This window comes from Agrilus planipennis, unplaced genomic scaffold (genome assembly GCF_000699045.2).
Source record: "Agrilus planipennis isolate EAB-ADULT unplaced genomic scaffold, Apla_2.0 scaffold76, whole genome shotgun sequence".
Taxonomy (NCBI): Eukaryota; Metazoa; Arthropoda; class Insecta; order Coleoptera; family Buprestidae; genus Agrilus; species Agrilus planipennis.
Genome location: NW_020442430.1, coordinates 732,424 through 749,758, shown reverse-complemented (window position 1 = coordinate 749,758; position 17,335 = coordinate 732,424). Strand labels below are relative to the sequence as shown.

Below are 17,335 nucleotides of genomic sequence, written 5' to 3'. Positions count from 1 at the left end.
AAAAACGTCAAAATTGAGATTATTACAAGTTACCTAATTAATTCTGCTATTTATAAGACAAATTCAGTCATTTACAATCGCAAATTGTAATTTTTACGTTGTCATAAAGATTTAGTTTTCTCCGTGTAGAACGCGAGCAAAAGCAAATAGGAAGAACGGGCAAAAAATTTATTGATATGAAATTCTTAAGCTTCAAAATCATATATTTATTTTTCTATATAGTTACCGTTAAGAGCAACACATTTCTCCCAGCAAGTAACAAGTTTTTTGATTTTGTTACTAAAAAATTCTTTCGTCCTTTCTCAAATCCAGAAGTTTATAGCTGTCTTCACTTTAACCCTCGAATTGTAACGATTTCTTTTGCAATCCGTTATGAGTAGTAAAATCGGAGGAGTAAAGAGGGTTTGAAATAGGTTCAAACTTTAAATTTCGTAGAAAGACTATTATCAAGATTATTGACGAAAGGCTGCCTCTAGCATTTTTATTTTTTTTTTTTTAATCTACTTAAGAGGGACACCTCAAGGATAATCGTTACAACTTGGACAGTGAGGTGAAGGAAGCTGTCAAGTCCAGGGCTCGAGAAAAGTCGGAAGAACTTTTCAGTGACAGATTAAAGAGAACACATTGGGAGAAGTGTGCAACTCTTAAGGTAACTACAGTAGAATCCGTTTATTATGACGCCGCTTATATTGACCAACCGCCTATTATGACGTAATTANTACCTATCAAAATCTCGTTTTCATCTTTTTAATTTACTTCTTATTACGTAATCAGGTTTCTCGGCGTTTTTACTTTAGTCGTCATCCTCCTGCATCCTACAACACTACGTGTTACACTCTCACCGCCCACCTTTCATCCCTTACAGAGCTCCAAATAAACCCTTTGTAATAATAACCGTGCGCGAGCACACCAGTGACTTCGAACCTGCGCTATTGCTTGTTTCATGTCTTTACAGGTTTCTCCAATTAAACTTTAATTGCAACTTACTCAAATTAGAACAATTTCATGTTTATGGAACGATATACGGGATGATCCATGTCATAATATACACAGGTAGATACATATGGATATATATATATAAAGGATAGTATGCTGCTTACATTTGATATCTCTAGAGTATAAACAGTATTAATTGGAGTAAATGGCTTACTAATTTTCGTTTATGATTAGCACACGGTATAGGTCTGTATTTTAATTAAAACTGTATACCAACGTAGGTAGGTCATAAAAGGAAAATAGTCTCTGTATGGGATTTGAGTTTGTTTTGAATATTAAATATTCAACTGTGTGCGCTGAAGTTCATCTTTAGAATCAGCATATAAATTAAAGGAAAACATTCGAACCGCTAAACATAACCGTATGTTTTATGTGTTTTGTTCTATAGGTACGTATGATGAATAAAGGAAACATACAACAATTATATTTTCTTCTTTTTCTTTAGTGTAATTAGTAACTAAAGTAACAGGGGTTTTGACAGAGGATAAAGAAAACATAAAAGCATATGTCCCAATACCACATACATGTAAGGGGGCTGTCAGAATTAATAAAAAATCTGTTCAAAAATTACAATATTAACATCAAGTTTCAAACCTTCTAATACAAGTATAGAACTGTTCACGAAACAAAACAAAAACTACAATTCTTGACAAAACAAGTACTACATACAAAATACCATGTAATTGCGAAAATAATTATATAGGTCAGACAACAAGAGCTCTGCAGATTAGACTATAGAACACAAATATGATCATAACAGACAAAATACTATGACTACACCTTATAAGACAGCAATTTTAAAACACAGTATGGAGACAGAACACAAACCAAAATTTGATGACATTAAAATATTACACAATGAATCGAATTATTTTAAACGTTTATCTCTGAAGGCATCATAACATCCTAATCTATGGTAACAAGGCAATGAATTCTCTTAGTTAATAAATACTTCAATGTAAAACAAAAACCTAATCTTCCGTACCTAAAACCAACTAAAAGTAATCTATCACCAATTGACTACACTTCTTAAACTACAATTTCGCTGTTTTCTAACATTCAACCTTAGTAAACTTTTTTAAATGTTTTTTATAAATAACTGTATGCTATTGTTTTTTAAAGTGTTTCTGAATAAGTGCCATCACGTGGTTTTTAATTATTTATTTATTTATTATTTTAATCGTACGTCGTGCTATAACAATTTTTTAGTCAGTTAGCTATTTAGAGTTTTATTTATACAAAGTTTAACCTAATTCATCTGCATTACATTTTTAACTAAATAAAACTAGTCTTGAGAAAATCCAACAAGCTGGGCAAAACGTCGGGTGTGGTTTTTCAAATAAATAAATTATTTTTAAGCACAGTATTGGTATAATTAAACAACTGAACATAAAATAGGGGAAGAATGATAAAATACAAGNATGATTTTTAAGTAAAATAATTTTAAGCCCATTATTGCCTTAATTAAAAAGAAATATAATTTGAAATAAATAGATTTAATTAAGTTTAATTTAATGTGTTTAAAATAGAACAGTATTATTTATAACAACTGCTGTTGCTAAGGTGAATATCAGTTTTCTGAAAAAAAAAATTACAGAGATATGGTAAAGTTTGCTTTATAACCCATACCGCCACCTTTTAGAGGCGCATAATTCCCTCGTACTTTGCTCGACTAAATAGAAAAGACTTTAGCCTTTGTCTTAACAACGGAATTTCTGAGGGTTCAAAGCACCTCCGAAAGTAATTTCCGTTCTCTGAGTACTTCGCCTGCTTTCTATTACCTACCTACGTCTTTGTTAGAATAAGGACAATCTATTCTTTTCAACACAATATAGGGCAGAAATTATATTAGATTCGAAATTAAAAAAAAATCATTAAGGGGGCGACAAATAATGAAATAGAAAAATAAATTTCCTGTTGGGTATTTTATAACAAGATTGAACTAAAATGCTTAGAGTAGGGTTCAGAATTGTATTGGAATTATTTTAATATTTAAATACTATTTTTGAAAAAGAATTACTTGAAATTGAAATACTTAAACACAACAATTTAAATACATTTATATCTAGGAAATCACTGTAGCTGCGAGTGATATAGTACTTATGTGGCGCTCGAAAGTATGTTATATAATGATTGTTTAATAATCCTAACGATTTAGCATCCAATAAAATGACGGGGATGCACACTGCCACCGCTACTTTTTAATCTATACATCGAAGACGCGATCAGCATCATTAAAGACAGTATAACTGTAGGGATAGATATACAGGGGCAAAAGATTAGTATGCTTAGATTTTCAGATGATATTGCAGTATTAGCATCTCGCAAGGAGGAGTTAGAGATAGCTTTAAATAAAATGAAACCGGTACTGACAAAACAGTACTGTATGGAAATAAATAAAAGTAAAACAAAAATTCTGGTATGCAAGCAAAGAAAAAGTAGGGAAAGAGCGAATATAAAGATAGGAGACGAAAAATTAGAAGAAGTGATCGATTTTAGGTATCAACAAAGTCAAATAAGTCAGGACGGAAGGAGTAGTAGGGATATAAATCAGAAAATAGCGCAGGGTTGAGTTGCCAAAAAGAAGTTATTTCTATGCTCGCGAATGGTTAATTTAGAAATTTGGAAATGGTTGTTAAAGGTGTATGTTTGGAGCGCGGTGCTGTACGGGTGCGAAACATGGACGTTGGGCGCAGCGGAAAAGAAAAGGTTAGAAGCGTTCGAAATGTGGTGTTACAGGCAAATGATGAGGATACTGTGGATTGAGAAGGTTAGACATAAAGAGGTATTAGAAAGAACAGGAGAACAGAGGACTCTATGGAAGTCAATAAGAAACAGGCGAGATACGTTAGTAGGACACCTTCTCAGGCACGAAGGTCTCGTCAGAGACATATTAGAGGAAGAAACGGGAGTTAGGAGGGGTAGAGGTAGGTTAGATTACTGTACGCCAATAGTTAAGGACGTGGATTGTTCTAGTTTTAGGGAAATGCGAAGATTAACTCAGGATAGGAAAGAGTGGAGGTACGTGTCCAACGTCCTAGGACTGACGACCCTATGATGATGATGAAAATGACCAAAAGCAAGTTATATTTACTATCCAATTTTAGAACCATTTTCTTCCTTTTTGATATTTATCGATTAGTAGAATATACCAGGTCGGAACTTTTCGTTCTTTGATTTTTTTCAAAACTTATAGTAACAGCCGAAACTTAAGTTTAATTTATTGATTTCCTTTTGACAGTTTACTCACCTTCGTATTTTAATAAACAGCAGTATCTACCTACCCGGTTGTATTTTTGGGTGGATGGATTTAGGAAACAAATTTAATCAATTATTGATCATATTTGTATTCGTGTCGCGTATGGGTCGAACAAAACTGGGTATACGTTCTCGGCACTGGAATTATTTATCAGGCTGGCTAAGGAATGCACCGTACATCGTGGAAACACACATGCATAATTCTGCAGGGATCGGAATTTATGCAACACGAAAGGGTTACCTAGTGTAACACAATTTACTTTTATACTGGAAAACTTATATTAGAGATTACTGTCTTTCATCCACTCATCTCAAATTTTCATTTAAATTTTTAATTTTTTATTTATTTTACTATCAAATAATAGTAGGTACCTTCAAAATATTGACAATAAACAAAATAATGTTGTTATTATTAAATAACATACGCTGCCGAACGAAATCATTACGAGGACGTACTAAAAAGGCCCTGGCTATGCCCCGAAAAAAAAAGGAGTTTTTCCGAGATAAAATATTTATTCAGTCTAATTCCGATTGAAATCAATACACTTTTGACAGCGTCATTTAAGCTTTTTTAGGTCANTTATTGATGGTTGAATTGGTCGCTCACATATTTCTTTTGTTTATTTTACAGATGTGTCATCTCGGACTTATCAGGCCATTCATACATAAGTAATAAGTGTTTTCATTTTATACAAGTTTATATATATCATTTTATTATCATAGGTACGTTTAATTCAGATTTAGTTTTGTTCAATATAAAATAAATCATATAAATTAGTGTTATAATTTGAATATCTTCGTAAATAATCTAAATACCCCCTACACAAATTTGTTTAGTTTATGTTATCTACTCAAAATGTTCACTAAATTCAGTTATTGATTCACAAACATGTAAGTTTATCAAGAAGTTGTTAAGTATAATTACAAAGAAATGCTTACGATAGGTTTTGTATACTAAACTAATTAAGACAAAATTGGGAACTGTTATCTGCTAACTTGAAGTCAAGTGTAACATGTCACCTCCGGAAATAGCGTTTATTGCGTTCACAGTAATTGGTCTTAACATTTCATACCAGATCAAGTACATAATTGACTAATAAGATTGGATTTGATAGTATGTCGGTTACTGTGCACATGAAAGGTCCTGTCAGCGACAACGATCCTTAATCCTCGTCACACATGTATAATTCGGCTCACCGTGAACACCAAATTCTGTATTAATTTATACGTAATCTGTAAAGAAAACAGTTATCTTCTAAAATTAGAGCTTCACAAAACATCTTCCACAATTGCTTCATGACGACAGCATGATAAGAAGATGATCATGAAGCTTACAGATCGATCTATACAATTGTTTGCGTACCATGAAGGAAATAAAATTGAAAGCTCACCTACTTCCTTGCCAGGTAATGCATGGATTATGAAAGATATTCAAATGGACCTTATGGACTACGGAGCAATAATTTTCCTGAGCTTCTAATCCCACAGGCAGTTACTAAAGGAACTATGACATGACACGTTCGTCACTCTATATAGTCAATTTGCAAAATGTAGGAGTAGTAACATGATTAATTCGCACGCAGCAAAATTTACTGTATTTATAATTTCATCAAAATGATTTACTGAATTGGATTGATTCTGGTAGCGATCGGCATTTTTATATCATTTTTTTTTCCTTTATTATACATTGAAATATGATAACAATCCCTAACTTTTGCATTTGAATGATCACAAAAGAATTCTTCATGGTTCCAAGCAAGCGTGTGGTAATTCCACAAAGCGATTCAAAAATTCAGTTAATTGAAAGTCTTGAGACTGGCGTTCGTATGATGAAGATTAAATAAAATAATTAAATATCTACCTATAAAGTAAATTTAGCTTTTTGATGTATGTGTATAATGTAATTTGTTTTTTAGGGGTAATCAAATATGGTAGCTTTATTCGAAAGAATTTCAATTTAGGTTCACTGAAGTTACTCCCAAATTTGTTTTCAATAGAAATGTGAATACTTTATAAACAACGGTATTTACAGAACAGCGAAAGTATGCTGCAGACTAATTAGTTTTTGATTTTTTATTCCCGTTTCCGAATTAGACATTGACGGAAACGTAGCGGTGCAAAACAGCCGTAATCCATAAATTTTCCTTTGGTTTTCATCCGAGTTTTCCCTATTCGACCGACTTATTTGCTAACTGAGCGGAAAGCTAAGGATAACAAATGATACATTCGTTGGAAGAAGCGTAATTAAGATATTTTTTTTTTTACATTTATGTTTTTCTTTTGAGTATTAACAGTTATTTAACAAAAACTCAATGGAATGGAAAATTGGTGGATGCACTAGTCGCACTAATGCTCCAGTCATGCTATAAAAATTTTATTTTCCAAAATTTAGGGTATATCAGTTTTCTTCCCTTGCTAATATAATCGTAAAATCCGTCAAAAGTCAGATTCATCAACCCAAAACAAAGAAAGAGAAAATTGTACATTAAAATTTAATGTTGAGTTGTTTTATTTGTTGATCAATTTCCACTGTCAGCAAAAGTAAAAATTGCATTACATAAAGGAATTCTTCCTGTAGCGATATACCGGTCTTTGTCAGACAACCTCAGCTTTTGTCAAATTTTGCTGTTATAAATTTCATAAATTAGCTTCGTCTAGCACTTAGGGTGAAATAGTGTTGGTACGTTGAAAATAATCTGTAACAAATTGTATTTATTTTGGTTGTAGTAGCAGGTAGATAAAAGAATTATTATGAATGAAAATTCCGTACGGTATTCTCATATTTTACGTCTGTCATCTATTCATATTTTACAGCATTTTCGTGTAAAAGGGAACATCCATTTTTTAAGTATCATTAAAAAACTGCCACGGCTCGTCATACTTGTCACTTCGCTTTGCAACGAAGCAAAAAAGTTTGACTGCGACGCCTTCACGTCATGTAGCACAATTTGCAAAGCGAAATAAAAAATAACTACACTCTGTGCAGGTGTAAAGCGTTGTCCGGATGGCGACAGGTTCTCATGTTTCCCAACAGGTACTAATGATGTGCGCGATGTCTAAACCATTTATCAAACGTAGATGTATGTGTGCGTTAGCATATTTTGCCGATTTGGAGATATATAGCCTTCATTCGGATTTGAGCAGGTTCGACTATAAATCAGACTTAACTTTTCAAGTGAAATACGTCAACGGATAATGCAGCGTTCCGTAACCTGCTGAAATATAGCATTGTGACCCTTGCAGCAAACCATCATACGCTATAAACTGGTACGAATTGAATGTGATACGGTTCAATGCTATCTGCGACAACCACTTACGTTTGCATGCAATATAAATAAGCCGTGTTCCGACAAACTGTTGTTAGTGTCGTTGCATTGAGGTGAAAACTGAATGTAAATGGCAATGTAGGAACGGAAATTTAAGATCTTTTAAAAGCAATGTTGTTGTAATTTATACAAAAGTTTTAGACTAGATACGTAGACTGTAGAGCAAACCAGGATCGATAAGGCGGCACTCTTTGTAACGACGGCTACGTCGAGAGTCCGTCATAAATCAATAAATCACACATGCATAAACACACGCGCACATAAAGACTACACAAAAGAATTACGAGAAGCTTCGGGAAGTACTTTTCGAGAAAGCTCTAGAACATTCCAATTCCATTGACTACATAAATTCAGTGTGAGGTAAAGAAGCGATTGCATTATTGTTATGTAAAATAAATTACATGTATACAATACCTTTGAATGGGTATATAAATAAAATAAATTAAATGTAATAGCAAATGGATTGTGTCAAAATTTCCTTCCACTATTTGCTATTACGTTTTGCACATTATTCGTGGTTGTAAGAAAGAAATCCATTACATTCCGATAAATAGAACTAACTTGGGTTAACGTTCTCTCTATTCCGGCAGCTTCTATGAATTATAACAGAACCAAATTTCCGCGGGCAAATGGTCTAGAAAATCTGAACATGTCAGTTTCGTGTTCGCTGTCGCGAATATGAAATCAGGTCCTGCAGCGAAATATCATTATTCTGTCGGCATCGTAGTCTAATTCCGCTATAGCGCTACTCTATCTTACGTCAGAACTTCTATTTAAGCATTTAACAAGCAAAGTTAACGCGTTAACGCTTGTACCATATCTTTGGACTGCTGTTGACATATTACGACTCCAAATACTAGACAAAGGACGTTCGTGAGTGCACTTTATTCATTATTTCATAAATTATGTTGCAATTTACGTAATTTGTGCATTCTACAATGACGCAACATTATTCTTAATACTTACACTTATTCCTGAAAAAGTATTCTTCAGTCTATTTATATTTAGTGAAAAATTTCCAGGATCTTAATACAAATATTAGAAAAATATTATCTGATGCATTAATGTGGTAATGTATTGCATAAGAAAAAGTTGACTTTATAGTAGAATTCAGTGTTGAAATCAATCAATACTTCTGCGAATCACTTTTAAAGTGAAGTATCATCAGTTTTTAGTAGTCCACTTTTCAGGTCATTCCTCGTAATACCAAATCAGCAACCAATTTCTACTTGAAGGATTTTAATTCTCATAAAAAAGTCAGCGAACGCCACATTGCAAATGGCTTTAATTACTTGTGGTTATACGCTGCTAGTTTAGTGGTTGTAATTTTAAGCGAACATGATTGTAAAGGAAACAAAATACTGTTTGCTGACTTTGATAGCTTTTGCTGGGTATCAAAATGAAACCGTGCCACAAAAAGAATAGATAAGGGAATACTACATAAATTGAACGTTTTTGCTGATGTTGAAATTGTGAAACGAATTCGTCACAGTTGTGGATTATGGAAGTAATGTTTACAGCATTAGCTATTGGAAATGAAATATAAGATGCATTTATTTCCTTTTTTGCACACTGTCGCCGCTACTTTTTAATCTATACATCGAAGACGCAATTAACATTATTAAAGACAGTAGGTACAACTGTAGGGATAGATATACAGGGGCAAAAGATTAGTATGCTTAGATTTTCAGATGATATTGCAGTATTAGCATCTCGTAAGGAGGAGTTAGAAATAGCTTTAAATAAAATGGATGCGATACTGATAAAAGAGTACTGTATGGAAATAAATAAAAGTAAAACAAAAATTCTGGTATGCAAGCGAAGAAAAAGTAGGGAAAGAGCGAATATAAAGATAGGAGACGAAAAATTAGAAGAGGTGACCGATTTAAGCTATCAACGAAATCAAATAAGTCAGGACGGAAGAAGTAGTAGGGATATAAAGCAGAAAATTGCGCAGGGTCGAGTTGCCAAAAAGAAGTTACTTCTATGCTCGCGAATGGTTAATTTAGAAATTCGGAAATGGTTGTTAAAGGTGTATGTTTGGAGCGCGGCGCTCTACGCCTGCGAAACATGGACAGTGGGCGCAGCGGAAAAGAAAAGGTTAAAAAGCGTTCGAAATGTGGTGTTACAGGCAAATGATGAGGATACTGTGGATAGAGAAGGTTAAACATAAAGAGGTATTAGAAAGAATAGGAGAACAGAGGACTCTATGGAAGTCAATAAGAAATAAACGAGATAGGTTGATAGGACACCTTCTCAGGCACGAAGGTCTAATCAGAGACATATTAGAGGAGGAAACGGGAGTTAGGAGGGTAGAGGTAGACCTGCATTAGATTACTGTATGCAAATAGTTACGAACGTGGGTTGTTCTAGTTTTAGGGAAATGCGAAGATTAACTCAGGATAGGAAAGGGTGGAGGTACATATCCAACCAGTCTTAGGACTGACGACCCTATGATGATGATGAAAATGACCAAAAGCAAGTTATATTTACTATCCAATTTTAGAACCATTTTCTTCCTTTTTGATATTTATCGATTAGTAGAATATACCAGGTCGGAACTTTTCGTTCTTTGATTTTTTTCAAAACTTATAGTAACAGCCGAAACTTAAGTTTAATTTATTGATTTCCTTTTGACAGTTTACTCACCTTCGTATTTTAATAAACAGCAGTATCTACCTACCCGGTTGTATTTTTGGGTGGATGGATTTAGGAAACAAATTTAATCAATTATTGATCATATTTGTATTCGTGTCGCGTATGGGTCGAACAAAACTGGGTATACGTTCTCGGCACTGGAATTATTTATCAGGCTGGCTAAGGAATGCACCGTACATCGTGGAAACACACATGCATAATTCTGCAGGGATCGGAATTTATGCAACACGAAAGGGTTACCTAGTGTAACACAATTTACTTTTATACTGGAAAACTTATATTAGAGATTACTGTCTTTCATCCACTCATCTCAAATTTTCATTTAAATTTTTAATTTTTTATTTATTTTACTATCAAATAATAGTAGGTACCTTCAAAATATTGACAATAAACAAAATAATGTTGTTATTATTAAATAACATACGCTGCCGAACGAAATCATTACGAGGACGTACTAAAAAGGCCCTGGCTATGCCCCGAAAAAAAAAGGAGTTTTTCCGAGATAAAATATTTATTCAGTCTAATTCCGATTGAAATCAATACACTTTTGACAGCGTCATTTAAGCTTTTTTAGGTCATCAAACTTAAACTTTTAATTGCTTTCAAAACGGTGACAATTTAGGTGCCTTATTAAGATAGGAAATAGAATAAATTACCTCTTCTAGTTGGTCTGAATATTAGAATAATATTCTCCAGTAATACAAGTCCCGTTACAAAGGTGTTAGTGGATGTCATTATTATTTTGGACGATTTCTTGGGCGAGAAGATCTACTATCGCGTCATTCCTTTGAAAGTTCCTTGGTATCAAGATTATGAATATGATCATTATCGGTTACGTCCTCCATCACTAATCTAGTCACAAATCCTGAGGAAAAGTAACTTTCAATGCTTTGACTCTTTCCTTTTTCGGATTGCTACTAAAAAGTTCCGGAACCCATTTCGCTGAAAGCTTGGCTGTCCCTAAGGGTGTGGTATTAATATACCCAACTCGCTCTTTGGAGATGTCCCAGTGCGTATTCTAAGTAAATTTGACAACTTCGCAGGGTGATTTTTTCGAAAGTACAACCAGTATGNCAATCTATTAACTTATTTTTCGCTTTATAACATCATCAATAATTATTTAACAATAGCAATTTTAATCCAATAAAAGTCCATTTGGTTTCATAGCATTTTCCCATATAATGGGAACAAAAAAACTAAACCACATAAAGTCACATTAACGATGTCCACCTTTGCTAAATCCGAATTCTCTTCCGGAATGTTCTCCGCCTTTTTTGCCATAATCTTCAAAATGAGCATGGTGTTCTTCGTGTCCTTGTAGTCCTTTATGTCCCTTGTGGTCTTCGTCATAGTGGCTTTTAGCATGGTGTCCTTTCTTTCCGTGGTTGTCTTCGTGATGTCCGCTGTGATGACTGCCGCCCTTTTTGTGACCACCCTCCTTGCTGCCATGATGGGCATGATAGTCTCCATACTTGAAGTGTTTGCCTGCTTTGTGAAGTTCGTCATAAAATTTATGTTCTTTATGGTAATCATCTTTGTGGGCTTTGTGATGGAATCCTGTGGTTTTTTGTCCTTTCTTGTGACCCTTCTTTTCCCCGAATTTTCCGCCTTTGTGATAACCGCCCGCTTCATGGTGTTCACCATAATGACCGTCTTTATGATAATGACCTTTTGCATGTCCACCTTTTTCTCCGTGATGCCCAGCTTCGTGCTCATGTCCTAATTTTTAACGAAACACGTCAAAATTGAGATTTTGATTCTTGATTCTTGAAAAGTTAGCTAACAAGTATGCTCCTCCAAGTCAATAATCCTTGTAGATATAAAAAAATCATCAACAATATTACCTAAATATTTTTGTCTTTAAACGTAAATTTTCTTTTAAAAATGTACCTATACAATTTGTTCCTAATAAATTGATATTGACCTAGTTTGTCTCACAAAGATAAGAAAATCAATATAACCCTTTAGGGTTCGCTTAAAAAAATGTTAAGCATAGTAATTATTAAGAGTTATTGAGGGATTTCGAAACCCTTCAACCATGAGCATTATCAACCTGGTAATTCGTAAAAGATGAGATTGTCTGCACGCCAAACTGCTGATTATGACTCAATTACTAACCGCGGTGGTAATCAATGAAGAGGAAAAGAAAGGGACAGAGAATTGGTGGTTGCTTCTGGCGTAGGTCGTAGGCAGCTGTGATAAAAGGTCGAACATTGCTATTAAGCTAATGGTTCTTCGTAATTATTGCCAAGAAAAATGACAGTAACGCTTTTCCGAAAGTAGGCCAGGCGGACATTAAATTCACTTAGAAGCATTCAGCTACCCCTACGCATACATACATACTCGTTCTCCCTCAAATGTTAAATAGGAACCACGATTTACCTATATGCGTATATAAAAGTTTATAAAAGTAGATACATGTATAAGCCACTCGGTCGTAAATCATTCGTCACGAAATTAACAAAAGAAAAATACAATTTTTGAAGTAAAAAAGAATGTTATTACATTACCATAAATAATTACATACTTAATGTAGCTATACTCTGTTCACATTTAAGATACGCAGTATGTTAAATACGTAGTCCTTACTAGTCAATCTCGTATAAGACGCTGGACCATGTTTACGCATATCGAAACCTTCCAGGGTCGCATTTAGTCATTAAGTTTCTATTTTAAAAATATAAACCGTTTTCATGTGCTTTATTGCATTTTATAATATAAAGAATTTAGNCGTCCTAATGTTTCGCTAGCACGGAAGAACTTCTTCAAAGGCTTCCATCTCCCATGCTATGATATAGGTATATGATTTCTACTATTAGTTTAACTCTATAGATGGCGTTTGATTTATTTGCATGTGATATTTATGATCCTTTGGTAAAACATTACGCAACGACATTGCTCAGAAGTAATTTATTGCTTTCATTAGCTTTTATATTGTTGACATAATTTTCAAACTTCTTGCCCATTTATGACGCATTAAACTTGAACTTTTCTATTATGATACATTTCGGTCTACATTGGACAAAATTGGGCTTGTGAAAAATAAACCAGTTGCGAACTATTGTAATTTATGTATACCGACAACTGACCAACTAAAGTAGGTGTAGGTACTTTCCATTATTGGACACAACGTGAAGAAGTAAACGTCAATATTACGGTGCCGTGGCGGACGTAAATGGTTATGAGTGTGAACAGCGTGAGAATGACAATACGCCAAAACTCTTCTGCCGATGAATACTGACATTAACATTCAGAATTAGCCGTAATTTTGACAGGAATCGACCTCAAGGTAACACCACTTTTCTAATACCGTATAAGTTTCGATGATGCCCTTGTCCTCTTTTGATACTTTTCATTTATTTGTTTAACCTGGGGCGCACACAGAATTTTGTCTAAGAAAAAAGTCATTCAAAGATTTCAGTTTGGTGGAGTCTGAAGAAGAGATAAGTACTTTTAATTCTTTTATTTAGTCAGAGGCGCACACAAAATTTTTGTCTAAGGAAAAATTCACTTACAGATCTCTGTCTTTCTTTGTAATATTTAATAGACAACGTTGAATTTTTTGTCAATTGTTGAATGAATAAAGTCAATAAAGAGAATGAAAAGGAACATCATTAACAGACGGGCTGCAAAGTTCATAGAAAAAATTATTTTTTTGATAGAATTTGATTTTATTATTCAATATAGTTCCCTTCGAGGACGATACAACGATTATAGCGGTCATACAATTTTTCGATACCATTTTTATAATACGATTTGTCTTTAGCCTCAAAATAGGCTTCAGTTTCGGCGATTACCTCTTCATCGACGCGAAATTTCTGTCTAGCATCCTCTCGAGGTGTGAGAATAGAAAAAAGTCGCTGGGGGCCAGATCTGGAGAGTACGGTGGATGCGGAAGCAATACGAAGTCCAATACATGGAATTTTGCCATCGATTTCATTGATTTGTGACCAAATTCCATTTCTTCAAAGTAACAAAAGTTCTTTCACTAAAAATTCTATAACTCAGATACTAATAGTGCAACAGCTGTCAAATTTATACACGTGTCTTTTGAAGGTTAGGGCTAACTAAAAATCATATGGATTTNCTCTCTGAGTCTTTCAGCGTCTCTGAGAGCGTCTCTCACAGTCTTTCACAATCTCTCAATTATTGCCTAGGTGTTTTTATGGATCTCTCACAGTCACAGAATGAGAGACTCGAACGATAAAATTGTTAATTCAGAGATTCGAGTATGTCACAGAGAAACTGAATGAATAAAACTGCAAAATTGAAAGACTGGAGTCTCTTGTAGAAAGACTGGGATCTCTGAAATATGTTGAACTTAGACAATTTTAACCATGTCTATCAAGACACCACTTATTGAGAGATTCGAGTCTCTCGTTCAGAAATTCGAGTCTCTCGTTCAGAGACGCTAAACAGTTTTTTTGATAGTCTTTCGACAGTCTCTCTCAGCGACACCAGAGAGACTCGATGAGACACGGAGACTCGAGTCTCATTTTCAGAGACTCTGAGAGACTGAACATTTTTATCTCGGGTTGTTCAATTTCAATATTCAAAGATAAATTTCTATTTCTGTGTTGTATAATAAGTAACTCCTGCAAACTGGATTCCATTTTTGACGTTAACTAAAAGTGTCAAATTAAATTGTAATCACCGTTGTCAGCGTTAGCGCGTGTGTACTCGCGCATAGTGGGTATAAATTTTCAATGACAGCTCGTCCATCTATACGAACACATATTGGTGTGCCGCGCTGCGAATGAGGTTGTTAACGAAGAGTTGGGCTTATATGCAGAGACCATTAGGAAGCCTCAGCATCAAACGATGACCTCCGCATGTATGTCATTTCCCAGTGGACGAAGCGACCGAGAGAGCGTCGCGACGCGACAAGGGCATGGCCCGTTGCAGACACATCTTTCTTAAATTAATAATCAACCTCCGTCAGTTACTCTCCCAACCACCATCGGCTCCAGTTCCAAACAGTCGTTCGTCGAATTAACCGTACAACACTACCTATTATACAATGACGTTATGTATACATGAGTTACGAGTGGTTTGCGGAAATTGCTGCGAACTGAGATGAATAAGCAGGCTCATGCTACGTAGATATCCTTCTAAAAGGGTTCCAAGGATATGATGCTACTTTACGAACTAAAATAATTGTGATCCTCTCTCGGAGGAAATGGAGCAATCCAAATGTCGGCTACAAAACTTTAAACTATAAACATTTACTTGAAGTAAATGGTAGACGGAAGATGTGTGGTATTTGCCAAAGATGCTCTAACAATTACAATTAATCACTTCTCGCTCCTTCTGTGTTATGTATAAATTAGATTGTATCATGAGTTTTGTAGCTTCGCAATCAAATGGCAAAACTAGTCAAATGCGAATCGGAAAAACCTAATATACAACCATTATACGTATAGATACATATGTATGTATAACAAAGAACAGGTTCTTTTTTGCGAATCTAATACTAAATTTTCGCGTCATATTTCGTGTTGTTGTTCTACAAAACGAATGTGTTCGTTTCAGCGGTCATACTATTCTAGTATAAAATTTGTAACCTGAGCTTAAAAGCTCGAAACAAAAGCCGTTTTTGATTCTTTTGTTACCATTAATAAAGGCAACCGTTTTATAGCGCGACTTTTTAGACTTGTGTGAATAGGCGTGCGGTTTTTTTGAAACCCTGTCGTTTGTTAAGGCAATCAGTTTCACGCGTCCATTCGCATTGGTAACGCAACATTGAGAATGTTCTGTTGTGATGGCGTTTGTTGTCACGGTCCAATGACAAGATTATGAATATGATCATTATCGGTTACGTCCTCCATCACTAATCTAGTCACAAATCCCGAGGAAAAGTAACTTTGAATGCTTTGACTCTTTCCTTTTTCGGATTGCTACTAAAAAGTTCCGGAACCCATTTCGCTGAAAGCTTGGCTGTCCCTAAGGGTGTGGTATTAATATACCCAACTCGCTCTTTGGAGATGTCCCAGTGCGTATTCTAAGTAAATTTGACAACTTCGCAGGGTGATTTTTTCGAAAGTACAACCAGTATGAAGATAGAGCGGCTTGTGTAACCTAAGCTAACCTAACTGTAGTTATCAATTATCTATACCTACTGTCCCACGAAATGGTACAGACACGCTAATATTTGGGACTGTTGCCCTCCCGAAATTAGTAGAACTTGTGCTTGACAATAGTGGAAATGTTATTCCCGCGGGGGCTAACTTGCGTTAGCAAATGAACATTTTTTCAACTGCGCAAACCCTGATCTCAGTTGCGCCTTGAATACGACTTGAGATGTCCAAGTATCTGGGCAAACTTTTTGGCCAACATTCGACGCTCCTCAAGAATCAGCTTATAGACGGCATCGGATGTTTGCTGTGATTAGTTAGTTGTGATTAGATATGTCACCAAGCATACCATACACATGCCTCGTAATATGGTACACGGAGAAAATGAGAAACGAAAATTTACCTAAATATTAAAGCGATATTCACAATTTATTCCACCAGCCTGTTCTTCATAAGCGAAACTAATAAAAATTACAATTTGGGCCCGACTTTGTAAAAATTAAATCCCAACAGAAATACATAATTTAGTAGGTATTTTAGTTGATATTACAAATTAAATTGTAACAATTAAGGAACTTGAAATAATTTTTGAAGAAACATGTCAAAATTGAGATTATTACAAGTTACCTAATAAATTCTACTATTTCTATGGCAATTTCAGTCATTTATAATCGAAAATTGTAATTTTTTCTTTTCTCTGTGAATTAGACAAATTGGTAAGGCCTTTCGCGGCTAGTTGGTAAACCGATGATGTCCTGATTCGAGTCAGAAGTCCTTCCAGTTCCGATACTTATGTGAACCACACTGAAGAAGTTTTCCACTCGTGCGAAACGAAACATTAGATAGAAATTTCAACAAAAACTTTCTTTTTCCGAAATTTGGTTGAGCCAAAAAGTTGAAATTCGAGTAAAAAGTACAAAACAGTGCCCTAAATACGGAAACCTACACCCAAAATGCAAAATTCAGCTTTTGGAATGTGTTTGTAATATAAAGAATGCCAAGCAATAGGGCTAAAAAGGGTTT

The 17,335-nt window shown here is 34.7% G+C and overlaps 1 protein-coding gene across 1 annotated transcript in view; it reads right to left on the bottom strand.

Moving 5' to 3' along the window:
* Positions 1-11,454: 11,454 nt before the first annotated feature.
* The window catches only part of LOC112906334 (histidine-rich glycoprotein-like), a 13,219-nt gene continuing 7,338 nt past the window's right edge, over positions 11,455-17,335 (bottom strand). The window contains exon 2 of the mRNA XM_025980264.1: positions 11,455-11,957. Coding sequence (XP_025836049.1) covers positions 11,455-11,957 — 503 coding nt within the window. The remainder of the gene's footprint in view (positions 11,958-17,335) is intronic.